The following is a 27,953-nucleotide window of genomic DNA, read 5'->3' on the forward strand; positions in this document are numbered from 1 at the left end:
TGGCAGTTTCCTTCCCTAAAGGACATTAGTGAACCAGATGGGTTTTTCCCCGACAATCGATTCCTAATTCCAGATATTTATTGAATTCAAATCCCACCATCTGCCGTGGTGGGATTCAAACCCTGGTCCGCAGAACATTATCTGGATTAATAGTCCAGCAATAATACCACTAGACCATCGCTTCCCCGAGCCACTGTTAAATCTCCAGCCAACAGATGTTCGGACGCCCATCAATACTCGACAACTGGATGATAACGATGACCCAAACCTTCGAACGTCGGCTTCAGGCTCGAGCACAATGAACGCTTGCTTCCCGCCTGTTTCTCGTTGCGCCAATCAGTGTTCCCGTTGTGCGCACGCACCCGACCGCCCGGGCCCCTCCAACCGGCTGACGAATTACGCATGCACCTGGTCTCCCCGAGACGAACCGAGCATGCGTCACGCTGCCGGCCTGGTGGGAGTTCCGTGGGTGCTTGAGAGTGGGACGGACAGAGAGAAAACGGTAAAACAAAAATAACCGGGTGTAACTTGGTGAGGGGAAAGCGGAAGTCAGATGGCGAGATGAGACCCCTGTCCGGGTCTGTGAATCTCCGCTTCTTTATGACGTACGTGTCCTAGGTCGAGGCTTTCCACGCGTGGAATAGGCCGCAGGCCTTTGTTACTACGGGCTCTAGTGATGGGCTGACCGGGCAAGGGAGAGGAAGTAGCCGGCTGAGGAATTCACTGCCAATCCTAGATTCATCGTCGGTAACCGGGTGGACCTCGCTGTTCTAGTTGGGGGCAGGGGGCGGAGTACTATTGGACCTGTGGCCGGTTGGATTGCCACCAGTCCCGGCAAACTGTCGAGATCTGGGGTCCGGGTTCATTGAGCGCTTCGGTCTCCGTATCCCTGAGGTCGCCACTGAGACCCGGGGTTCGTTAGTCGCGGCCTGGAACTGCGGCTTTCGTTCTCTGACTTCTTTCTTGTACTAGGGCAGTCCCTGATCTTACAAGTAATAGTCTGCATTAATTTGTATTTTTAACGAATCAGGGGGAGCCTTTTATTCTTCAATGCACGAGAAAGCAGAATAATCCTTTAAACTAGTCTCATGCTATCAACACTTTTTTTTCTCTTTCCCTCCTTTGCTCGGGTATTCCAATCGACGACTTGAAGTCTTTTATAGCAGCAGTAGCACCACTAAGTTTAGTTTGTCTGCAGTTGTTAGCATCAATGATATTGATGTAGTACAGACCTACCTGATCTATTTGCTGCTTTGATTAGCTGGGGGTACGAGAGTTCATTTAACTTGTATGGAAGGATGATTGGAACCTGATTTCTATTGTTTAGTTAGACCACTTATATTTTCCTTTTTACTGTAACAAAGTTTGGTTAACTATTACTTTTGAAATTTGGGCTATGTTGTGATGCAGCTATGCATCCCTGTATTAAAGCAGTGACAATATAAACCTGGGCTATACAAGGCTGGGAAGCATCTTGTCTAATAGCTGGTTGGTGTTAAACGGCCCAGTGCAACAGTTAAAGCATGAGTGACCCAGATCTGTTTTTTGAGGGGGTGGAGAGGAAAGGTTGCAGAGAGAGAGATCCACCTGTGTTCCTGATGACTGATCCAAATACTGCTGCAGGAAGATGAATGCTTGGATATTAAAATAACATTTGACCAAAATCCTCCCAAAGTCAGGGAGCATCCTGTCATGATGCAAAAGCTCATGCATGTATAAGAGAATATAAGACCTTAAGAAACAGGAATAGGAGTATGCTCTTCAGCCCCTCAAGCCTGCTCTGTCATTCAATAGGATCATGGCTGATTTGACACTCCTCGTATCCACTTTCCTGCATTTTGCCTGTAATTTTTGATTTCTCCTTCTGATCAAGAATCTGTCTCAGCCTTAAATATACATGACTCGGTCCCCACAGCACCTTGTGGCTAGAACTTCCAGAGACACTCGGAAGAAATTCCTCCTGATCTCAACCTTATATTAGCACTCCTTAAGCCCTAGACTTTCCCATGAAGGAAAACATTCTGTCTGTGTTTACCCTGTTTAAGCCCCTTAAGAATCCTATAAGTTTCAGTGAGATCACCTCTCATTCTTCTAAATTCAAATGAGTAGTGTTCTGGGCGTGAGTTTAGAATATGCAGTGCTGTATATGGGAGCTAGGGTTCCAATCACTTTGGCTGTGTGGTGTCTGTTTTCAGCTAGTTGCCATGTGACACTATGCTTCATTACAATTCTCATCATTCTTGCCAAAGGCAGCTAACATATTGAACTCCCTATTTCATGTATAAATCATCGGATTCAGTCTGAACAGATAAAGGATAAAGTGTGGCTACATTCTGCTTTTGTTTCCTAAGATTGGTGAGAAACTGTCTGTCCGATGTAATGTAATGTCTGTCCAGACAGATAGGAAGGAAACTAGCCATCAGAATACATGAACGTCAACTAGCAACAAAAAGCACAACGAAGTCTCCTTAATATCTGTACGCTCAGCCAATGAAGGCCATCAGTTTAACTGGGACAAGGTAAACATAGCATCCCAAGCAAAACATAGACATGCACGGGAATTCCTAGGGTCATGGTTCTCCACCTGTAATGCAATCAACAAACACACAGAATTGGACGCCATATACAAACCCATACAGATCAAAACCAGAAGTGACACTACTCACCGTAATGGACCAAACAGTATAAATTCCAAGCAGAGTAGAATAATAGTGTTTCATCCGAGGCTCCACTGATGATGTCATCTAGCATGGTGACGAAATGTTTGAACGAGAACAAGCCAGCTTGGCGAGCAAGTCAACAACCTCGTGCTATTTTTTTTGCGGCTACAACTGATGGGGCGAAAGTGATAGCAGTTCTTTTACGGGAGGAGAATAGGATTGTCAGTCATGTCAAAGACTAAGGAGGTTAAGTAGGAATAATCTAACAGATTCTAAGAATATCATTCATGACTTTGATTAGGGCTGTTCTGGTGCCGTAGTGAGGGAACGATCTTAATTGGACAGGACTAAACATGAAATTAAGGGAAATGTATGCACAGATTTGGAAAGTGATTAAATTATTCATGGGCTTTGGAAAGGAAGTGGAATCAGAAAGGGGATTTATTTGCACGGGCAACATTAAAAGTGTGAGCTTTTCAGGGAGTGATCACATTTGAATGAGAGTAGGACAGTGTCTGAGGGGAATGAATAATTTACAAAACGAATGGGTACAAGGGCTGGGAAGTGAGGTTGAGTGATTAGCAGAGTCTGAGGTGGTTTTCAGGAACCAGATGAGTTTGGGAGAGAAAGAAATGTTGGGAAGAAACTAGAGAAAGATGCCAAAGGAGCAGTTTGGATTCTGGATGCTGAGAAACAATGATGAATATAAGAGATAGGGGCAGAAATTAGGCCGTTCGGCCCATCGAGTCTGCTCCGCCATTCAATCATGGCTGATAAGTTCCTCAACCCCATTCTCCTGCTTTCTCCCTGTAACCCTTGATCCCCTTGATAATCAAGAACCTATCTATCTCAGTCTTAAATGTACTCAATGACCTGGCCTCCACAGCCTTCTGTGGCAGTGAATTCCATAGATTCACCACTCTCTAGCTGAAGAAATTTCTCCTTATCTCCTTTCTAAAAGGTCTTCTCTTTGCTCTAAGGCTGTGCCCTTGGGTCCTGGTCTCTCCTACCAATGGAAGCATCTTCCCAACATCCACTTTGTCCAGGCCATTCAGTATTTTGAAAGTTTCAATTAGATCCCCCATCATCCTTCTAAACTCCAATGAGTATAGTCCCAGAGTCCTCAAACATTCCTCATGTTAAGCTTTCTATTCCTGGGACCATTCTCGTGAACCTCCTCTGAACCCGCTCCAGGGCCAGCACATCCTGAAATATGGGGCGCAAAACTGCACGCAATACTCCAAATGTGGCCTGACCAGCGCGTTATAAAGCCTCAGTAGTACATCCCTGCTTTTATATTCCAGTCCTCAAAATAAATGCCAACATTGCATTTGACTTCCTGACTACAGACTCAGCCTGCATGTTTATCTTGAGAGAATCCTGGACTAGAACTCCCAAGTCTCTTTGCACTTTAGACTTCTAAATTTTCTCCCCATTTAGAAAATAGTCCGTGCTTTTGTTCTTCTTACCAAAGTGCATGACCTCACACTTTCTCACGTTGTACTCCATCTGCCACTTCTTTGCCCATTCTACTAACCTGTCCAAGTCCTTCTGCAGCCTCGCCACCTCCTTAATACTACCTGTCCCTCCACTTATCTTTGTACCATCTGCAAACTTAGCCAGAGTGCCCACAGTTCCTTCATCTAGATCATTAATGTACAAAGTGAAGAGTTATGGTCCCAGCACCGACCCTTGCGGAACAGCACTCGTCATCGGCTGCCATCCCGAGAAAGACCCCTTTATTCCCACTCTCTGCTTTCTGCCAGACAGCCAATCTTCTTTCCATGCCTCTAACACCGTGGGCTCTTATCTTACTCATCAGCCTCCTGTGTGGCACCTTATCGAAGGCCTTCTTGAAGTCCAGGTAGATGACATCCATTGGCTCTCCTTGGTCTACCCTGCTCGTTACTTCCTCAAAGAATTCTAGCAGATTTGTCAGGCATGACCTCCCCTTGATGCAACCATGCTGACTTTGCCCTATTTTACTATACATTTCCAAACATTCAGAAGTCTCATCCTTTACAAGAGACTCCAAAATCTTGCCCATGACTGAGGTTAGGCTAATCGGCCTGTAATTATCCATCTTTTGACTTACTCCCTTTTTAAACAGGGTGTCACGTTAGCGATTTTCCAGTCCTCTTGGGCCCTCCCTGACTCTCGTGATTCCTGAAAGATCACGACTAACGCTTCCACTATCTCTTCAGCTATCTACTTTAGAACTCTGGGGTGTAGTCCATCTGGTCCAGGTTATTTGTCCACCTTCAGGCCAATCAGTTTTACTAGCACCTTTTCCTTGGTGATGGCCACCGTACTTGGCTCTGCCCCCTGACTCTCTTGAATTTTTGGGATATTACTCGTGTCTTCCACCGTGAAGACCACACGAAGTAATTATTCAGCTCGTCAGCCATAGAATTCCCCCCCACCCCAAATAACCCATTATTTCCCGTGGCTAATCCTGCCTGCACACCCCTGAATACTATGGGCAATTTAGCATGGACAATCCACCTAATCTGCACATCTTCGCTGTGGGAGGAAACCTATGCAGACACAAGAATGTGCAAACTCCACACAGATAATTGCCTGAGGGTGGAATTGAGCCTGGGTTCTCTGAATCTATGATGCAGCAGTGCTAACCACTGAGCAGTTGTGCCATGCATATTCAAAGCTGCCACTCTTAAACTTGAGGGAGTGAAGATAGGCCATTTTAGGAGTGACAGCAAGGGTGAGAAATTATGGATTTTACTGGGACCAAGAATTCCAAAGCAGAGGTGAAGTGGTGAGCAATTCGACAACTACAGGCGTATTGTTGCGAACAGTGTGTCACTGTAAGAGTAACTAAGTGACTTTTGAGTTGTGACAGTTGGAATAGAGAAAGTCAACATAACCCTCAGGATTAACCTGTTACTTGCGTGTGTATTTTCAGTTGGCTGCTTGTGTACACAATACTGTTAAAGGAAAGTTCTCCAGGTTTTTACATATACAAAGTGAGGGTGATTTTGCATGTTGGGCTTTTGACTTTCTATTTATATCTCAATCTGGCTGAGACAAGCAAACAAGGTGTGCCTGTGCGTGCTCTTTATAAATGCCTGAAATGAAATTTGATCAAACTTTAAACAAATGTGAATGTTTAACAGCACTCGAAGCTGAGTCGCAGCATCTGTTCCCAGTATTAGTCCTCCAAATACAATTGAGAATCAAGAAAAATATTGAGATAACAAGGTGTAGAGCTGGATGAACACAGCAGGCCAAGCAGCATCAGAGGAGCAGGAAAGCTGACATTTCGGGTCTGGATCCTTCTTCAGAAATGGGGGAGGCGAAGGGGATTCTGAAATAAATAGAGAGAGAGGAGGGAGGTGGATGGAAGATGGATAAAGGAGCAGATAGGTGGAGAGGAGACGGATAGGTCAAAGAGGCAGGGATGGAGCCAGTAAAGGTGAGTGTAGGTGGGGAGTTAGGGTGGGGATAGGTCAGTCCAGGGAGGATGGACAGGTCAAGGAGGCAGGATGAGGCTGGTAGGTAGGAGGAGGGGGTGGGGCTTGAGGTGGGAGGAGGGGATAGGTGGGAGGAAGGACGGACAGATGAGGGAAGTGGGGATGAGCTGGGCTCGTTTTGGGATGCGGTCTGGGGAGGGGGGATTTTGAAGCTTGTGAAGTCCATATTGATACCATTGGGCTGCAGGGTTCCCAAGCGAAATATGAGGTGCTTATACCACATTAGCAGATGTGCAGGTGAACATCTGCTTGATGTGGAAGGTCGTCTTGGGGCCTGGGATGGGGGTGAGGGGAGAGGTGTAGGGGCAGGTGTAGCACTTCCTGCGGTTGCAGGGAAAAGTGCCAGGGGTGTTGGGGCTGGTGGGGAGTGTGGAACGGACAAGGGAGTTACGGAGAGAGTGGTCTTATTGAGGGTTTAGAGGGGAGTGAAAAGGCAAGTAAGAAAAACCAAAAGGAATTATGTGAAAAGACTAACAGCTACTGTAAAGGGGAATCCCAAAGTCGTCTATGGGCTAATAAATAGTAAAAGAGTGGTTATTGGAGGAGTAGACCGAATTTGAGACAAAAAAGAGAATTTACACTTGGAGACAGGGGGCATGGCTGAGGTGTCAAATGAATATTTTGCTTCTAACCAAAGAGAATATTACCCAGGCCATAGTGACAGAGGAGGAAACTCTGTTACTAAAGAGGTGCCAAATTAATGAGGAAGTAATCTTGGCTAGACTGTTGTTACTTAAAGTTAACAAGGCCTCAAAGTCAGATGAGGTGCATCCAAGAATTTTGGAGGAACTTAGGGCAGAAATTACGAGGGCACTGGCTGTAATCTTTTAATCTTCCCTGGTTTGGAGAAAGTGCAGGAGACTCGAGAATTACAAACATTACAGCCTTATTCAAGAAAGGATAGTAGGGATAAATAATCCTATCAATTATAGACCGGTCAGTTTAACACTGGTGGGGACACTTCTAGAAATAATTATTTGGGACAGAATTAGTGGTGACGTGGAAAAAGGCAGGTTAATTAGGAAGAGTCAGCACAGACATCAAAAGCAGAATTTGTTTAACTAATTTGTTTTTTTTTTAGGAATTAACAGCCATGATGAGGGTAATGCTGTTGATATGTTATTCATTTGATACAGTGTCACAACAGACTTGTGAGGAATGTTATGGGTCATGGTATAAAAGGGCAGTATGAACGTGGATACAAAATTGCCTGAGTGCTAGGAAACAAAGTAATAATAATTGGTATTTTTCAGGTTGGAGGAAGGTTTCTATTGAACTTCCCCAGGATTCAGTATTGGGGCCTCTGCTTTTCCTGATATATGTTTTTGATCTGGATTTTGATAGAGGACATTTTCAAAGTTTGCAGATGACACAAAATTGGAAGAATTGTAAACTGCGAGGAGGATAGTGTGGAACTCTTAAAAGGACATTGCCAAGTTGGTGGAGTGGGCTAAAAGGTGACATGAGGTTCGATACAAGGAGGTGCGAGGTGAGGCACATAAGTAGAACGAACATTGAAAGATAATATAAACTAAGCGGTACAATTCTAAAAAGGGTACAAGAGCAGGGGAGCCTGGGTGTATATATGCACAGATCGTTGGAGGTGTCAGGACAGATGAAGAGAGTTAATAAAACATACTGTCATTGGCTTTACTAATAGGGTCATAGAGTACGAAGCAAGGAACTGATGTTGAACTTGTATAAGACGCTTGTTAGACCTCAGCTGGAGTATTGTGTACAGTTGTGGGCACCATATAGAAAAGATACAGATGCTATGGAGAGAGTGCAGAAGCAATTTACAAGAATAGTTCCAGGGCTGAGGAATTTTTGAAGATAGTTTAAAGAAGTTTGGACTGTTTTCCTTGGAGAATAGAAGGATGAGAGGAGTTTTGATAGACGTTTTCAAAATCATGAATGGGCTGAATAGAATAGATGGGGGAAGCTGTTCCCACTCGTAAAAGGATTTAAAAAGATTTAAAGTGATATGCAAAAGAATTGAGGATGATGTGAGAAAAATCTTTTCTCACAGATAGTTAAGATATGGAATGCAGTGCCTGGAAATGTAGTAAAGACAGGTTCATTTGAGACATTCAAAAGGGTGTTGAAAGTTTTGTTACTTGGATAGTAATAGTGTGCAGGGATTTAGGGAAAAGGCAGGAGATTGGCACTAGATAATAGAAGTAGATAATGGCCTGTTCTTGTACTGTAACAATTGTGGTTCTTCTTCTGACTGGGGAACATGTCACCTTGTATAAAAAGTGGATATTGCATAATATAATTCAGGGTCATTGCAATGCCCTAACTTAGATTTGATCACCTAGAGGGATTGAAGTGTAGTTTTATGAATTCTGACCCCCACCCCACCTCCACTCTCTGCACAGTCCCGTACCCAAACGGATATTAGCCTGGGTGTTATTAGTTTAATAGTCTTTCCAAGAAAATTACATGGGTTCCGGGTGGTCATAATCTGTTTGCAACGTGATGCATGAGCCACTGATTCTGCTATGGTAGCAAGACTTCTTGGAGGTGTAACATTCTCAGACTATACTGTGCTATTACTGTCTAATTATAAATTTCTCATGCAGACATTTCATGTACTTCCTAGTAAACGCCGAGGGCTGCTTCACACCTCAATCTGTTTTACACTCTGAAACCTTGAGGAATTGAAATGGTGCGTTTCAGGTTCAGCTTTTGTTGCTAGCTAAATTGTTCGTGTGATTACTAACTGCATTTGAATTTCTTAGTTGGCATTGATTTTTACCCTTGGATAAAGTGTTCTTTATACTTCTGTTTGTCTTTAACTCTCACTTCACCATGTTTGACTCTATCTTCGCCAGCTGAAATTCCCATGATATGGTTGTCTGTGCTGCATGTTTGTGTGTGCGCATTGAGTAATATTACTGAAATGTTTACACTGATTCATACAAATTAAGAGCAGGTCCCTGTAGCCTGCCTGCTCTGCCATTCAAAGAAAAAGGCTCCTCTGATTGTGGCACATCTCCACTTTCCTGCCTACCCCAATAACCTCTGACTCTCTTGTTAGTCAAAAATCTTTCTACCAGTAAAAGTATTCAATGATTCCACCTTCACCAGTCTCCTGGGAAGAGAATTTCAAAGATTCATGACCCTCTGGCAAAGGGTTCCTCCTCATCCTTGTCTTGTATGGAAGACCCCTTATTTTCATGTGTCCCCTGGTTCTAGATTCCCACACAGGTGGATAAGGAGTTCATGGGGCAAATAGAAACAAAATCCTCTGGCGGCATTTGAGCAGAATTGGAGGCGTAACCCAAATTAGACACAGACCATTCCAGGGTGACATATGAAAACTATCTTGCATAGTGGTGGAAATCTGGAACTCTTGTAAATAACGTGCTGAGGCTGAAAGTCAATTGAACATTTCAAAACTGAGGTTCATGAATTGTTTATTGTGGTGGAGAATTAAGAGTTAAAGCTGGTGAATGGAGTTAAGATATACAGATCAATTGTGATCTAATTGATTGGCAGCACAGACTGCTATGGCTGCCTTCTGTTCCTTATAGAAATTTTTCAGAGATATTTAGTACGAATTGCTGATTAGTTTTGATCCATCTATTTTTACTTTAAAACAACTAATAATGTATATGAAGCACTTTCTGTGTGTGTGTGAGAAAGATGCTACTTTGAAGGCCTGCAATTGACCTAAAAATTGAACTCCATTTGCATGAGTTGATGTTGCCAAAATATTTGATGACTGAAAGGAACATGTTTTTCCAAATTGCCACACAAGTAATTGAGTGCTGCAGTCCCTTCCCCACACCAACTGTCTACAGAGTCAGTTAATTACCTATCCTCTTTCAGTCCAGCAAAGTCTTTAAAATATGACCTGGCTGTTTTGGGGATCACTTGGCCACAACAAAGTTATTGTCAGAAGTGTTCTTCCTTTTATCTTAAAGGCGCAATGAATTTCTCATTGTCCCAACTGACCTACATGGGTTAGATGTACAAGCCCTGAGACCATGTGTGCAGTGTGGCCTTCAACTGTCCTTGACGTTGATTGGCATGGGAGCATTACAGGTAATGCAAGTTTTCAGAGCCCAGACTTAGCACAGCAGCATTGAAATACCTTTAAAAATATCAACCTGCCTCTTTGAGGAGACTGACATAAGACATCGGGTATTTTGAGTGAATAGTATTTTATTCTTCAGGTGTGGTATTCTGAAAAGGCATGTTTTGAGATTTGTGCTTGGAGTTTGTCATGTTTCAAACATTTTTTTTCCCCAAATCATTTTTGAGAGTTGCTGCTTTTTTTTTGTTGCAACTAAACTATGTTGAAAAACCACACTGCATCACTTCTCTTTATTAGTCAGCACTTTGCATTGCTTCAGAGAGAATGAGAAATTCCGCTATGGTTGGTTAACAATAAAATGGGGAGTTACTTTGATGGAGAGAGAGGAAACATTGTTCCTGGATTTTCCTTGCACTCTAATTATGTAGTAATTTAAACAACAAACATCCATGTGTGCATTTTTTAAGCTAAAGGTTCTGAACTTGTGTTGGGAGAGGAAAAGCAGCTTGTGCCTCACTATGTAAAGTTCTGACCTGGCAGATATACTTAGAATGCTGCTCTGCCTGTGTTCTTGCTGCGAAATCTTCTCCAGTGCCTGTAGATATGGACCTCTGTGACAGTTCAACAAACAGCTCATCATCACCTTCTTGGGGGCAATAATTACTGGCCCTGCCGGTGACAGCCCCATCCTGAGAAAGAATGGAAAAATTAACATGCTCCATTGTAGCAGTGTGAGGATGTGAAGCTTTCAGATTTGTATGAATATTGTTTGTCATGCAAGTATTTTAAGCTCCACTGTCCTGAGAGTCTCTCAATTAATCATTTTTGTCAAGGACAGCCAGGTTCTGTGTGAAATCTGGTCACTCACAACAGCTAAGCATTTGAAAATGGTTTTCAGTGCTCTTAAAAGCCACAAACTTTATAGGTACCTGGTGCTAACGTATTTTAATTGTGTAGAATTGTAAGTGGCCAGACTCTGGGCTAGTTTTATTTCAAAGCATGGAAAGTGTTAAATGACTATGTAAGGGGGAAATTATTGCTTTGTGATTGAGCTTTTTAAAACATTTTGCAGCTGAAAGATGTCGTATTACTCCAGAAGTTCCAGAGCTTCAGACTGCAAAGTCTACGTTGGTGATTTGGGAACAGGAGCTGCCAAAGGAGAGCTGGAGCGAGCCTTCAGCTACTATGGCCCTCTAAGGAATGTTTGGGTAGCACGGAATCCACCAGGCTTTGCTTTTGTGGAGTTTGAAGACCCCAGAGATGCAGAAGATGCTGTGCGTGGGATGGATGGCAAGTGAGTATTTGGAAAGACCTTTAAAATGTGCAAACATAAATTAGAATGCACAATTTCATTGGAAATCCTGACGTGAGGTTCTTGTGATGTTGGAATTAATTTGGATGGTAAATGACCTCAGTCTTAAGTAATCACAAAGATCCCAGATTCAATCTCTAGTCTTGCATACAGCTCACAACCAGGCCATTCAACCTAACTAATCAGTTTTTATGTTCGATACAAGTTTACTCCCATTCCCCGCTTGTTTACAATTTTTCTTTGTGTTTATCTAACTCACCTCCCGACTCCTCAAAGTCTATCCACCATCTACAAGGCACAAGTCAGGAGTGTGATGGAATACTCCCCACTAAGCTGGATGAGTGCAGCCCCAATAACACTCATCAAGCTGGACGTCAACCAGGACAAAGCAGCCCACTTGATTGGCACTACATCCATAAGCATCCATTACCCCCTCCACTGACACTCAGTAGCAGCAGTGTGTACCATCTACAAGATGCACTGCAGAAGTTCACCAAAGATCCTCAGACAGCACCTTCCAAACCCATGACCACTTCTATCTAGAAGGACAGGGGCAGCAGCCGTATGGGAACACCACCCCTTCAGGTTCCCCTCCAAGCCACTCAATATCCTGACTTGGACATATTATCGCCGTTCCTTCACTGTTGCTGGGTCAAAATCCTGGAATTCCCTCCTTAATGGCATTGTGGGTCAACGCACAGCAGGTAGACTGCAGCATTTCAAGAAGGCAGCTCACCACCACCTTCTCAAGGGCAACTAGAGATGGGCAATAAATGCTAGCCAGCCAGTGATGCCCACATCCCACAAATGGAAAAAAATTTCTCCTTAAACTCACCAATACTATTTGCCTTAACTACTGCTGGTGATCAAAAAAGTTCCATTGTCTATATTATACCTACTTAGTGTAATGAAGGTTTTACTAAATTCAGTCTTGGATTTATTGGTAACTATTATTCATGATCTTTAGTTTTGGAGTTACGCAAAAGTGGAAACATCTTCACTATGATCCCCTCATTGACTTTTGTCAAGGCACCCCTCAGCCTTTTAAAACCATAGGTGAGTTATGGCACAAAAAGAGGTCACTCAGTCCATTTTAATCCCAGGTTCCAGCACCTGGTCCCTAGCCATGCAGCTTGCAACACTTCATTTGCAAGTCCAGGTACCTTTTACGCAAGTTGAGTGTTTCTACTTCCACCACTGAATTGGGCTGCAAGTTCCAGATATCTATCACCCTGTGGATGGAAAGGTTTCTCTTCATAGCCCCACTAATCCTTCTAATTATACGTATCTCTTAGTAATTCACCTCATTGTTAGGGGAAACAGGTCTTTCCTGTCTACACTATCCAGTCCCTTATTTTGTGCATCTCTATTAAATCACACCTCACGACCTCTGTTCTAAGGAAAACACCGCTAGACTATCCGATCTTTGCTCTTAACTGCAATTTTCAAGCCCTGGCAACATTTGTTTAAATGTCCTCTCCAGAGCAATTATGTAAATAGGAAAGAATCAGTGAACTGGCTGATGGGCAGAAAAGTGGCAAATGAAAAGTTCAGTCTGGAGAAGTGAGATAATGCCTTTAGTAAGGGCAAACAAGGCGAGAACTTACACAATCGATGGCAGCATACTGAGAAATGTAGATGAGCAGGAATACCTAATAGTGTATTACCACTGGTTAATGAGGCATACAGCTGCTCTTCATTGTGGCCAGTTATAGGAAGGATATTATTAAGATGGAGAGATTTCAGAAAAGATTTACCAGCATGTTGCTGGGTATGGAAGGTTTAAGTCATAAAGGCTAGTTAGGGCTGAGACCTTTTTCACGGGTGTGTAGAAGGTTGAGAGGTGACCTTAGAAGTTTATAAAATAATGAGGGATATAGATAGGGTTAATGTTAGTTGTCTTCCCTCTAGAATGGGGGATTTCAAGTCGAGGGGGCATATTAAGGTGAGAGGAGAGAGATTCAAAAAGATATGAGGGACAAATTTTTTAGACAAGAGGTGGTTTGCGTGTGGAATGTTTCACACAGAAGGTGATGGGACTCCGTGTTCACTGTCTGAAAGATATGCACTTGAGGTGCACTGGGATACACATCTGTGGACCAAAAGCAGGTAAATATGATTAAATTGGATTGTCCCATTTGGCTAGCACATCACATCCTGAGCCAAATTGTCTTCATTAGCATCAATTTTTGGCAAATTAGGAACTGGAATAGGACACTTGGCCCTTTAAGCATATACCATCATTCAATAAGCTCATGGCTGATCTGATTACACCACAGTCTAATCTGTGGAGTAATAGACATACTTGCCATATCAACCTGGAACTGCTTGTAGGGAAGCCCAAAGGTTGATGAACCTGTGGACACACATTGGTTTACAGAGGCAAGGATGATTGAAGTCACGGGCTGAACTATGCAATTCCAATGGACTTCCATTTCAGCTGAAGTCCAATTTCTTACTGTAGGTTTTTTTTAATGATTTGCACATGTTTTGGCAAAAATTATTCAGATTAAAACAAAACAAACTGGAAAAGGGCAGGAGGTACCAATTCCAAAGGTGCATAATATCAGAAATTTAAACCCATCTCTACTTTTTAAAAGGTTGTTGCTGTTGTGTATTTCCAGCATTGTGTTTCTTACATAAAATTTAATTTGCTATTGGAGTACCTATACGTGCTGCTAGCTGAATTGTAAGTGCTTGCTTCATCTCTAATTTATGTAGAGAATTGAAGGTGGAGTTATAAATCTAAAATGGATGTGGAGCTACTGATAATCTGAGGTACTGTCACCCTAGCTTTTTAAAATATAATTTTTTTTCATCTCTATTTCAGGGTTTTATGTGGATCGAGGGTGCGCGTTGAGCTGTCAAATGGAATGTCACGCAAATCACGCTATGGCCGCCCTCCTGCTCGTCGCCAGTTTGACCCTAATGACCGTTGCTATCAGTGTGGAGAGCGTGGCCACTATGCCTATGACTGCTACCGTTACAGCAAAAGAAGGCGTGGCAGCAGGTAAGCTGCGGTAGGCATGCTGGCTGTAAAATATCTTCCGTCGAGCGGGATGAGCATGAATCTTAGAGACTGTTATATTTGTAACTGGCCCTTGAAAAATCTGAACAAAATAAGGTAAATAATGTATAAAAGTCGAGGGACAATAGTAAGAGAGATTAGATAAATTTTACCAGTTCAGTGTTGCTATAGCACAAGTGTTTCATGAGGAGATGGCATAATAAGGTATTTCGTGACTGTTCCTCTATCTGGTTTAATTTCCACATACTGTATGTAGCCAAATATGACAATTACTTGTTCTGAAATCAAGTGCACTGGAACTCTTGGTCTAACAGCTTCGCTGACTGGTAAAGCTCAGCTTGATTATGTTTTAGCACAGCAGCATTGAGGTAGTGCCATTACCTACAGCTTTAGAAGATAATACCATTTACCCCAGTCCCCTACTTCCTCCTTCCCTCTTCCACCAAAACAAACAGTGCAACATTTGGGTGCTCTGTTGAATTTTTCTTGGCTGTAGGTAACTGAAATTATTGATGGAGAAGTTAAAAATGTTATAGCTTGATTTGACTTACAACATTGTTAGAGATGTGCATATTTTGTCTAAATTCTGTATATATTGTTTTAATATGCAATTGTACATTAAATGTCTGACTTGTCGTCTGTTTAAATGTTAAAATATTTATATGTTTAAATGTTTCAATCTTTTAAAATTTGCCCTGTATATATTGAAAGTAACCTTTGCTATCAATTATACCTGTACTATACAGTTGAATCCTGTTAATTGGGACTCCCAGATGGAAATTTATGGTTCACTGTTCAAAAATACCACATAGACCTGAATCCATTGGGATCCGTTTGATTCCGGAGAAGGTTGTGCCTGGTCTGTCCAAATTAGCAGATCTCAGCTGTTTATGAAATGAATCAAAAGTTATGGATTGTTGAGGTGAAAGTTGAGTCTAGTATGACAGTAAAGGCAGGCCTAGGTAGTTCATTGATATTTTTAGTTTTGAAGAATATATTGATTGTATTGGTGGCAGGGATGAAACAATGCTTTTTTAAAATAATTATCCCATGTTTAACCTTAGTATTGGCTGCTGTCATTCCTAACACAGCTGGTTGCTCTGACAGCGTAGCTGATGAGTATCTGCTGATCATTGCATCATGCAGGGCATTGCAGTCGTGGCCAACTTGGCTTTGCCTCCTGCATTTTTCAGCAGGGTATAGCTCTTTTAATATGTACTTTGTAGTGTGGTGCAATTGCTTAATTGGCCATCAGAAGTAGGGTGGGAGGGGGCAGTGGGGCGGGAGCAGTTTGTAGAACTAAATTGTTGATGTGATTGTTTTCAGTCACACAGTTCGAATTCTACCATTGTTCATCCCTAACCACCAGGTTTAATGTGTTTTTCAAGGGCTGTTAACAATGTTTCTGGTGTAATAATTCTTTGGCTAACGATTCACCTGATCCAACCTTTCAGGTTGCTGCATTTGAGTCTGTCGCCATGATTAATGATCTTCTGACCCTCATGGCACCGGGCCTTCTAGCAAACTTTGGCCACTGCGGGTTCAGATCTTCTGTTGTGCGCATATACCTCTACCTGAGGTTCTGCTTCGTCCTGCCTTAAAAAAAATCAGTCTACGGTCTTTGTGATACAGAAAATTGGCCAGTTTAAAAGATGTAACGCTAAAGTACGCCCATCAAGCCAACTAATCAGGCTCTCCGGTTTGCTAGAGGAGCGTTCAACTTAGTCCGTCCTAGTCCAAATTCCCCTGAAATATTCCACAATCAAGCACCACATGTATCCTGATTTGGGCTTTCTGTGTTTGGAAGATCTGCTAGACACAACGAGAAATGAACATAATTAGACCAACCTGCGTCTTCTAGATCTTCTAGATCTCTCTGGGGGCAGAGACGGCTAATCTGTTCTGTAAAGGTTAATTTCTTATCAGGAGTAGTTTTTAATTTTACAAACCTTTTTTTATAAAAAACGTATTTAATTTTAATGTGACTTTTTAACACTTCAATAATTGGCTGTATGAATCCACATTTAATATTTTAAAAAATAACCGTTTTGATAATATTTTGACACCTCGTGCAGCGTGGCTAGCTGTCACAGGTGTCCTTGCACCACGTGAGCTTATTATACTATCTTCTGTTTTAGTCGATCTCGATCTAGGTCTCGTTCCCGTTCGAGATCCAGATCAAGGGGGCGTCGTTACACGAGATCCCGAAGCCGCAGCCGCGATCGGTAAGTCACGGGATTTGGCTTTGGAGTTTGCAGTTTGTTGGAACAGGAGCTTGCTTTTATTTTTCCTTTGGAGACTGGTGTTCTGTAAATGATTTTTTTTCAATTGCAGCCGCACACGTTCCCGTTCTCCTTCGTATTCTAAGAGGAGAAGTCGGTGAGTGGCATCAGCAACCTTAAAATTAGACCAGACTGTTTAGGGGTGATGTAGGGAAGCACTTTTTCACATAAAGAGAAGCGAAAATCTGGAACTCTAAAGTATTTGAAGCTGAGTGTCAATTAAAAATCTCAAAACTGAGTTTGATAAGATTTTTGTTAGGTAAGGGTATTAATGGATACCGAACTAACATCGGTAGGTGGAGTTAAAATATAGATTATCACGATCTAATTGAATAGTGGAGCAGGCTCAAAGTGCTGAATGACTCACTTCTGTTCCTATGAAATTTGTGGTAGACGCACTTGTTACTGCTTTGGGAACAGGAAGCTGAATGAAATGGGGTATGAATTTGGAGAGTATGGATTACCAGGTTTATAAGTATTTTTAAAAGCTTTGGCATTATTTTGTTGCTAAACCAGGAAAACCTGCTTCAAAGGTTACAAGGTAAATTTACCAAGAAGGGGTGTGGGAGTGACCAATATAAGTGAAGCTGAAGCAATTTAATACGTCTGTTAAAACTTTGATACAGGTCGAACCCAGTAGGATTGGTGTGTGATCCAACATAACTCAGTATTAGGATTACAGGAGTATAAAATGAAATTACAGTAACCTGAATGCCTTTTAAAATGGCTGCAACTGTGAATGCACAAGTTTCGAGAATCTCTATGCCATTGTATTACAAAGGCCACAGTGTACTCATGCAGGGAAGCATTTGGTTCAACAAGGTGCGGAAGATGCAGAGGCAGTTAAGGATTCGAGGGGACTAGTCAAGTGGGAAGGAGGTAGTGAGGATGTTGGAGGAGAAGTGAGGACTTGGGGAGAGAGGTCGCAGGAGGGAGAATTCTCTTCTCATCCTCCTCCTCTTCCCCCACTCGCCTGACACAGTTCACATCCGCATCCCGTTTAAATTTAAACCCAATTCTGTTCAAATTTGCATGCGCAAATTTAAGTGAAGCGTAGCGCACATCCGTGAGAGTGTGCATACAGCCTTTAAAATATCGCTTGTATGGTGTGGTTTAAAATGGTTGGTGTGTGATGTCATTTAAGGAGCCAACCTTATCTCTCTGCAGGTCCCTCACTCCAATAAGGTCCAAATCCAGATCGCCAATTGGAAGAAGGTAGGTGGAATTTTGTTCTGTTCAGACTACAGCTCAAATGTTGAAGAGTTCTATGTAAATTATTGTGCGGGGAAAATAAGTATGACATATCTCTTAAAGAAGAAGGCTGTGTGGAGGATACTGAACTTCTCTCCCAAAGAACATTGGCTTAGTGAGTCGAATCATGCACAGGAAAGTTCCACGTTCATTCCTGGTCTGTGCTTATTTGACCAAAGTTACTGTGATATGGCATTTCATTTAAACACTGAGTTCCTGGGTTGGGAAGAAGATTTCTGTCCCTTGATCATTATCCAGGCTGTCCTAATAAAGTCCACCCATGTGGATGTTGGACAGAGACCAGAAATAGCTCAGCTGTGACTTTCTTGTATGTCAGCCATTGAATTGATCAGTGGTCAATTGGGCAAGCTAATGGAATAGTTGAATCATCATCAGGATGGGAAACAATTAGCTAGAAATTAAGACCCCCATCTAGCTTTGCCAGGTACGTAAGAATTGGGGACAGGCATAAGCCATTCTGCCCTTAGATTGTGTGCTGTCATTCAATAACATCATTCTTGATCTAAGGTGGATGTAATTTTCCTATCTGCATAATCATTTAACAAGAACAGACAGCAGTTTTAACATAAACCTGTTTAAATGCAGTCCAGGTAGTACAATCAGATAAAAATCATCACCAATTCAAGGAAGGGTATAGGGCTGACTAAAGGTTTGGTGAAAAGTAGATTTTTTTTAAGGACACAAATGATTAGAATTTTTTCCCACACCAACTTTATCCCCATCTTTCCAAAGGCTATTACCTGCTTGAAGCCTGATGAACGCGTAAGTACAATGCACTTTACTTTTGAGAGTCTTGAATGTAAGTGTTGATGGACCATTTGACTGCAGGAGGTATTTCACCTGAGTCTAATCCTGTCATTACCAGCATGGATTATGTGGAAGTGGGCAATTAGGAAATCATGCCTGAGCCAAAATAAGTTGCCAACCATCTATGTGCTCCATCAACACCAAGACCACTTATTTCTTTCTCCGTAACATCACCAACTCAACTCCTGCTTGAGCTCATGCTGCTGAAACTCTCGTTCATGCCTCATTATCTCTAGACATGACTATTGCCTTCTCCAACCTCATATCAGTACAGTACAAGAACAGCCCCTTCAGCCCATCATATCTGTGCCAACCATGATACCATTCTAACCTAATCCCACCTGCCTGCACATAGTCCGTATCCCTCCATCCCTGCCTCTTCATGTTTTTCAATCATACAAGAATTTAGGCTCATCCCAAACTTTGCTCCCCTTGTCCAAGCCCACTGAGTCCGGTTTGACCTACCCTAGCTCCCCGTCCAACAAGCTTTTGAGTTTAAAATACTCCCTGTTCTCAAACTCTCATTCTTTCATATCTTTGTAACCTCCTCAGCAGTGAGTCTTCAAAGACCTTAGTGCTGCTCATATACTGTTTTAATAGGCTCTCTGCCTTCATCTGCCTCGGCCATGACATTTGAAATTGCCTTCTTAAACAAATTGCTTCTCTACCCCCTCCTCTTTTTATTAAGCTCTTTATAGTCCATTTTCCTCATTTGTCCTAATATTATCTTTTGTAGTTTAGTGTCATATTGTTTTATAATCACTCTTGTTAAATGCCTAAGGACATTTTACTGCATTAAGGAATCTGTATAATTTGTTGAATTTTTCCGATAATCTAGGGCTGGCAGAGCCAGCCTAGCACTGCGCTGGGATTGAACTAAACATCAACGGTGTGTATGTGAATGACTTGCTGCACAAATCCGTTGCCTCATAACCTGATCTCTAGTGACACATAAGCAGTCTGTAGCAGAAAAAATCTGCTTTGGAAAAATCTAGGAGTTTTCTTTTAAACTGCCAGAGGCATCCTTAACAGTGAAGTGTTCCTGCATGTACTGTCTTGAAATTAATTTTGACAGGAAATGTTTTGATTGAGCTCTTGCTAAGAGTCTTAAGTGATAAAATACGTAATTGTTTATGTATAATGCATTATGTTGAAATAAATTGAAACTTGTATAACTGACGAGCTCTATACCTAAATATCCGGACCTGTACTTGGCTATTCCATGAAGTGTGGTGCTTATGTACCTGTCAGCTGTGTTGCTAGGGAAGCATTGCTGAGAATTTCCACTTCCAGCGCTCACTGCAGAGTGATAAGGTGTGTTGATCCCTGTCTCACTGGAGATGATGGAACCAAGCATGCCATGCTGGTCTGTACCAGGATTTGTTTCACAGCCAACATTTGGCATTATGGACTTTGGTGGGAGGGATTCCCCTTTTATAGCCTTCATTGCACAATGCGGTAGTCAACTATTCATAAGTAATGGGTACACTGGAGGCTGTTCACCTAACTTTTGAATTCAGTTGACAGTTTAGAAAATGGAAAATAATGGATAGATAACTTGTGGGTCAGGGATGGAACAAATCGATATGTACACAGTGTTCATGGTTCAGACAGTGCAAGGTTGTTTGATGACTGACAAGTTTATGACATGGAACCAAAGTTTGATTAGACTTAACTGATTGCAACTGGCTGGTTCAAACCTTGAGCAATTGCAGTGTGATCAGAGCTCTCGGGGTCATTGTTGCAATGCAAGCAGAACCATGGGTCTCGTGGTCGCAGCGTGACCTGAGCTGAGAGACCCATAGTTGCAGTGAGACCAGGGCTTGCGAGAGCAATGATTGCAGCGTGACCAGGAAAAAGAACACTAATTTGATATGGTGGGTGTTGAACGCTAGTTGCTTTCATATTTATCTTTTTGTGTTCAGCCCTTCAAGATCACGGTCTCGATCAAGGTCTTTTTCTATTAAACGAGAAAGGTAAGTCCCTTTGGCTTAGGCTCCAGCACAACTTTCAATTTATCTTCTGCCTTTGAGGTAGAATATACCTAGAATGAATTGAGGTGTAATCAAAAAATGGTTGTCCAGTCATTCATGCAATTGTGAATGGAGACCTGAGTACTTCCGCTCTACAACCACCCAACAGGTAATAGATGTAAAAGGGTTTAGCAGGATCATGAAGAGAATTAAACAAGTGGCTTTGGGTTTAAATTCAGTTGGGAGAGGAGGAGCTGGGAGCCAATGGAAATCAATAGGGGAGGGATGATGGGTGAGCAGGGCATGGTGGGGCAGAAATGGCAGTATTTGAGCATAACTGTATATAGTGGGGTGGGGAGGTGGTATTATAGTAACAAAGACAACTTGAAAGAAGCTATCATTTTGGGTGTGAGCCATCCACAGAATCTAGTGTTGATTGTAAACTACAATATTTGACCTGGTTAAAGACCCAATTTGGCTTTACACCTGAAATACACTCGCTTTTTATGTGGAAACTGTAACCATCTTTAAGGAGCTTAAGTTGAGAAAGTGCGAACTCTATTGTCAAGGGAGCAGTAACAATTTGTAATTGAACTGATAAGATCGTAGTGGGAGTTGTGCTCCCTGGGCAATTTGTGAAATTATGCAGTTAAATTACTAGATGGGTATCTTGGCTCAACTACAATAATAGGCTTCTGGAGTTAGGATGAACCACTTTTTCAAGAAACTGAGGTTAATTGTGTTCCGTATTGAGGATTTTAAAATCAAGAGCTTGGAAAATCTGGTTGTCTTTTTAATTTGTTCTTTCACGGGTGTAGGCATGACTGAATAGGCCTGGATTTATTGCCCATCTCTAATTACCCTCAAGAAGTGCCTTCTTGAACCACTGCAGTCCAAGTGGTGTAGGTGCTGTTGGGATAAAGTTCTAGAGTTTGACCCAGTGAAAGACTGGCAATTTCCCTGCAAGTCAAGGTTGTTTGTGCCTGGTGGGAAGCATGTAGGTTATCGAATTCCCATGCATCTGTTGCCCTTGTCCCAGGTGGTAGAGATCGTGGGATTGAACGATGCTGTGAAGAAGCGTTGTTGGGTTGCTACAGTCATCTTGTGGATGTTACACACTGCTACCCTCGTGCATCAGTGGTAATTTGAGATGGATGAGGTTGGCAAAAGTAGAGATCGTGTCTGTAAAATCTGTCAAGTTAGATTAAATGCCAGGAAACGTTTATTCGGCCAGGCTTTGATCCAAGGGCAGAAAAAACACAGCTAAAAAGTCACTACAGAGCACCACTTTCACAGATTCCTGATTTAGCTGTGATCACTGAATCACAGACCATGCTATTCTGGCACTGTGATCTTGGGAAGTCTAATAAGAATTCAGCAGAGCTTATCCTACATTATAGTTACAGCAGCTTCATGGTGATGGTACTGAACAAGTAGCACAGAGTTCAAATTCCACCTTGGCGATTAGCAAAATTGAACTCGATAAATTGGACAATTAAGGGCTGACATCTGAAAGCATCCCACACTGTTGTAGCATTGTACCTCCATGTTCATGAATGCCATACCAACAAGTGACTGGTGCTTCACAGTTACATAGTTCAGTCTCAACGTCCACAGGGCAGCCAGGGATATGAGATAAGAGCTTGTCACTATTGCCTGTATTCTATTTTAAATCGGTTTCTGATTTCTTTGTGGATGAGTGTTTAATTTGCTTCACTGATTTTACTTTGATAGGACGTTGACCCTTAAACATTAAAAATTCAGTTCTCCTTGACAGCAGTTTTCCTTTTCTCTCTCTCTTTCAGTCGCTCCCCTTCAGAAAGTTCTCGTAAGACCCCAAGTCCTGGAAGAGATGACTGAAATGCAAAGACTTTGAGAAGAGTGCAGCAAAGGGGCCCTCATCACCTGACCACCTTTTAACTAACCTAGATGTTTTAGTGCCTTTTTACGTGCATGCATTCCACAGAAAAGTGTTACTACTGTTCACTTAGCACGAGTAAATGTTCTTAATTGAATGTTGTGAAACAATTGTACAGCTTGTTCAATGGACCTTCTTCATTAGCTGGCAAGGGTTCAGTTAAAGTGCTTGCATTTCTTTGTATTAAATTTTACACATTTATCAAGTACAGAGATTCTGCTTCAGTGAATTTGTTGCAGTGTGCCAGGTAATGTCATGAAAATTAAATAATTGAGAATTTCTAAAAGTTCCAAGCCAGTTAACTATTTTGTCTGTTTACATCTTTTCTTCTTAGTTCCCAAGAATAAAGAGAGGCTTAAAATGTAACTTAATTATGTGTTCTGAATTCTAATAGTATGATTGAGAGGATACAAGGCTTGAAAAGACTGAGATGTAATGAAGCCCCTAGGGTGGCTTCACTTGTATCACCCTAGTCGTTGCTGCATGCTTGGTCCCCGATGTTTAAGGTTAACCTTGAGTTGTGGTAAGGAAACAACCATTTCAACTTGTACTATGTTAAAATGCAACAGATGTTTCAAACCTTTTTATATTGAGGACAACATCAAGGTGTTGAATAGGAGGGGATAGCTGGGGGTTCCTTGGCAGGAGGAGATCCCTTGAGTAATTAGAATATGAGGATAAAACTTTGTTACCTAGGGCATGGGAAGCCAGTGGACTTGAATGAGAAAGGCAAAGAGTATGGGATTTGGTGCATGTGGACTGCAACATTTAAGATCAATTAAAATGGGGTAATAGAGAATTTGGTCTGTTTAAGCTGTGAGCTGAGTACTGGAAACAAAGTAAGATGTAGGAGTGAAGTATTGCAGAGGCAGGTGCATTGCCTTCAATAACCTTATGTGGCAGAGTGTGGTGGAGCACCATGTCAAGATTCACCACCTCTTGACTAAGCTAGAAATGATAACCCTGAAGAATGAAGCCAGAAACGTAGGCTGGCAGTAACAGAAAAAGGATGGTCCTCAGTTTTGCTAGCATTATGTTGCGAGAACATTAGGGTAGATGATGGCCTAGTGGTATTATTGCAAGACTATTAATCCAGAAACCCAGATAATGTTCTGGGGACCCAGGTTTGAATCCCACCGCAGTGGAATTTAAATACAATAATTTTTTTAAAGTCTGGAATTAAGAATCTACTAATCACCATGAAATCATTGCTGATTGTCAGAAGAACCCGTCTGGTTCACCACGGTCCTTCAGGGAAGGAAATCTGCCATCCTCACTTGGTCTGGCTTACATGATTCCAGTCCCACAGCAATGTCGTTGACTCTCAGTTGCCCTCTGAAATGGCCTAGCAAGCCACTCAGTTGTACCAATCACTACAAAGGCTCAAAGAAATGAAACCGGACAGATAACCTGGCATCAACCTAGGCACCGGAAAAGACAACAACAGAAACAGCCCTGTCGACCCTGCAAAGTCCTCCTCACTAACATCTGGGGGCTAGTGCCAAAATTGAGTGAGCTGTCTCACAGACTAGTTAAGTAACAGCCTGACGTAGTTATACTCAGAATCATACCTTACAGACAATGCCCCAGACACCACCGACACCATCCCTGGATATGTCCTGTCCCACCGGCAGGACAGACCCAGCAGAGGAGGTGGCACAGTGGTGTACAGTCGGGAGGATGTTGCTGTAGGAGTCCTCAAAATTGACTCCGGACTCCATAAAGTCTCATGGCTTCAGGTTAAACATGGGCAAGGAAACCTCTTGCTGATTACCACATACCATCCTCCCTCAGCTGATGAATCAGTACTCCTCCATGTTGAACAACACTTGGAGAAAGCACTGAGGATGGCAAGGGCAGAAAATGTACCCTGGGTGGGGGATTTCAATGTCCACCACCAAGAATGGCTCAGCAGCAGTACTACAGATAGTGGTTGGCTCCTCAAAGATGTAGCTGCTAGACTGGGTCTGCGGCAGGTGGTGAGGGGACGACCAAGAGGGGAAAAACATACTTGACCACCTCCTTACCAATCTGCCAGAAGCAGTTGCATCTGTCCGTGACAGTATCAGTAAGAGTGACCATCACACAGTCCTTGTGGAGATGAAGTTCCGCCTTCACATTGAGAATAACTTCCATCATGTTGTGTGGCACTATCACTGTGCTAAATGGGACAGATTTTGCACAGATCTAGTATCTCAAGACTGGGCATCCATGAGGCACTGTGGGCCATCAACAGAATTGTATTCCAGCACAATCTGTAACCTCATGGCCTGACATATTGTCCCGCTCAACCTTTACCAGGGGGTCAACCCTGGTTCAATGGAGAGTGCAGGAGGGCATGCCAGGAGCAGCACCAGGCATTCCTGAAGATGAGGTATCAATCTGGTGAAGCCACCAAACAGGACTATTTGGACGCCAAACAGCAAAAGCAGCGAGTGACAGACAGAGCTAAGCGATCCCACAACCAATGGATCAGATCTAGGCTCTGTAGTCCTGCCACATTCAGCTGTGAATGGTGGTGGACAGTTAAACAACTCACTGGAGGAGGAGGCTCCACAAATATCCCCATCCTCAATGATGGAAGAGCCCAGCACATCAGTGCAAAAGGTAAGGCTGAAACATTCACAGCGATCTTCAGCCACAAATGCCAAGTGGATAATCCATCTTGGTCTCCTCCAGTGGACCCCAGCATTACAGATATCAGTCTTCAGTCAATTTAATCCACCACGTGATATCAAGAAACAGTTGGAGACATTGGATACTGCAAAGGCTACAGGCCCTGACAACATTTTGGCAATAGCACTGAAGACTTGTGCCCCAGAACTTGCCGTGCCCCTAGTCAAGCTGTTCCAGTACAGTTACAACACTGGTATCTACCAGGCAATGTGGAAAATTGCCCAAGTATGTCCTGTACATAAAAAGCAGGACAAATCCAACCTGGCCAATTACTGCCCCATCAGTTTCCTATTGATCATCTTCAGCTGCTTCATCAATGACCTTCCCTCCATCATATGGTCAGAAGTGGGGACGTTTGCTGATGATTGTGTAATGTTCAGCACCATTCGTGACTTGTCAGATACTGAAGCAGTCCATTTTCAAATGCGACAAGATCTGGACAATATGCAGGCTTGGGCTGACACGTGGCAACTGACATTCCTGCCACACAACTGCCAGGCTATGAACATCACCAATAAGAGACAATCTAACCACCACCCCTTGACATTCAATGTCGTTACCATCACTGAATCCTCCGCAATCGACATCCTGGGGGTTATCATTGACCAGAAACTCAACTGGACTCACCACAACACACAGGAACTACAAGAGCGGGTCAGAAGCTAGGAATACTCTTTAATGCTTGTCCACCACCAACAAGGCACAAGTCAGGAGTGTGATGGAATACTCCCCACTTGCTTTGATGAGTGCAGCCCCAACAACACTCAACAAGCTTGATACCATCAAGGACAAAGCAGCCGCTTGATTGGCACTACATCCACAAGCATCCACTCCCTCCACCACCGACACTCAGTAGCAGCAATGTGTACTATCTACAAGATGCACTGCAGAAATTCACCAAAGATCCTCAGACAACACCTTCCAAACCCACAGACCACTTCCATCTAGAAAGACAAGGGAAATAGACATATGGGAACACCACCGCCTCCACGTTCTCCTCCAAGCCACTCACCATCCTGACTTGGAAATATATCACCATTCCTTCACTGTCACTGGGTCAAAATCCTGGAATTCCCTCCCTAATGGAATTGTGGGTCAACCTACAGCTAGTGGACTGCAGTAGTTCAAGAAGGCAGCTCACCACCACCACCTCAAGGGCAAGTAGGGATGGGCAAGAGATACTGGCCAGCCAGCAACACCCACATCCCACAATGAGTCAAAAAAAAAGCCTATTGCATCTTAAAAGGAAAGCATTCTATTAGCATGTTTTCTGAGGACTGACATTTATCATTTTGTAAAAGTCTTTCTTGATAAAGAATTTAATTACCTCTCAAATTTCTTGATATGTCACACATGGTTAATTTCTTTGAATTGCCTTAATGCATGGAAACTCCAGTGGAATATAAGTGCTGACATGGACCAGCAAGCCATATAGTTTGTGCTATACCCTCAAGAAAGCCATCTGGCAATCATATTGGTAGGCTTTTCAGCAGCAAATAATTAGTTTATGTCCAAACTTATTTGAAAGGAATTTTTTTTAAATCTGTACTGCCTGAGGTAATTTTGTACCCTCCATGTCCATTACAAAAGCAGCCAAAGTAAAGTTTTGTTTAAGTTATGGCTCCCCTTTCATTCGCAAATACAAACCTACTAAAATCTAGACTCCTCTCTCGATATTGAGCAGATGAGTTTGTGTGCTGAAGGCAAAACAAAATTTGTGAATGGTTCATTCAGAAAAAGGGGGAGGATAAACAGACTGGCAGCTAGCATGCCAATTAGGAAGGGTCGCATTGGGAGAAAATAAAACCTGAAACCAAACCATTGACAAAAGGTTTTAGCTTTTTTTGATCATCTTACTTGACAGGCTGAATAAGTATGAGTTACTGATCATTCACAGTGAAGAATTGAAACCAAACTAAGGATTCATCACCAAGTTATTTAAATTGTGTCACTATTAGTGGTCCTGTCTCTGGTTGCTAGGCCTTAAACTCTGAAATTCCCTCTGTAGGCCTGCCCAGTTCACTTTCTTCCTTTAAAATGCTTCTGAAAATCTACCACATTGGCCAAGCTTTCTCTCTGACTTAACATCTCGTGGTCTATAATGGTCTCTCCACACACGGAGAGAGGGAGATGCACACACTTACACACCTCTGTTAAGGGCACCAACTATTAACATTTACCAGAACTGATGATACCAGTGGTGGTGGTAATCAAATATACTGGTGTCCTCATGGCTTGCAGCAACCAAAAGTGGAGCATAGTCTTCACTAACTAAATCAATTTGAATGTTAATGCTCAAATAGGCAGGGCAATGGAGCAAAAGGTGGCGTATAGACCTATTTGGATTGTTCATTGAACCTTGGGTCTGTTTGGATTGGCTGCTGTTTCCTATGTTCTAAACTACGCTTCAAAAGATTCACATTCTTTGAGTATAAAACACAGGCCGCCAAGGTCAGAGCTAACAAGGTTTAGAGCTGGATGAACACAGC

At 42.6% G+C, this 27,953-nt stretch overlaps 1 protein-coding gene across 9 annotated transcripts; it reads left to right on the forward strand.

Annotated features, from left to right (window-relative positions):
• The first annotated feature begins 367 nt into the window (after window positions 1–367).
• Window positions 368–22,996, forward strand: srsf7a (serine and arginine rich splicing factor 7a). Of its 9 annotated transcripts, none has more exons than XM_048618242.1 (9): window positions 399–502; window positions 8,737–8,822; window positions 11,269–11,490; window positions 14,339–14,518; window positions 16,675–16,761; window positions 16,871–16,915; window positions 17,986–18,033; window positions 20,823–20,873; window positions 22,676–22,996. In XM_048618242.1, the coding sequence occupies exons 3-9, from the start codon at window positions 11,276–11,278 to the stop codon at window positions 22,728–22,730; spliced, it is 681 nt and encodes a 226-aa protein (XP_048474199.1). In that variant the 5' UTR covers window positions 399–502; window positions 8,737–8,822; window positions 11,269–11,275; the 3' UTR covers window positions 22,731–22,996. The 9 variants fall into 9 exon arrangements, with proteins under 9 accessions (XP_020372139.1, XP_048474203.1, XP_048474202.1 ...); XM_048618243.1 differs by having other exon boundaries at window positions 416–502; window positions 8,757–8,822; XM_020516550.2 differs by lacking the exon at window positions 8,737–8,822 and having other exon boundaries at window positions 368–502.
• The last annotated feature ends 4,957 nt before the right edge of the window (window positions 22,997–27,953 follow it).

Source organism: Rhincodon typus, chromosome 39 (assembly GCF_021869965.1).
Source record: "Rhincodon typus isolate 14 chromosome 39, sRhiTyp1.1, whole genome shotgun sequence".
Taxonomy (NCBI): domain Eukaryota; kingdom Metazoa; phylum Chordata; class Chondrichthyes; order Orectolobiformes; family Rhincodontidae; genus Rhincodon; species Rhincodon typus.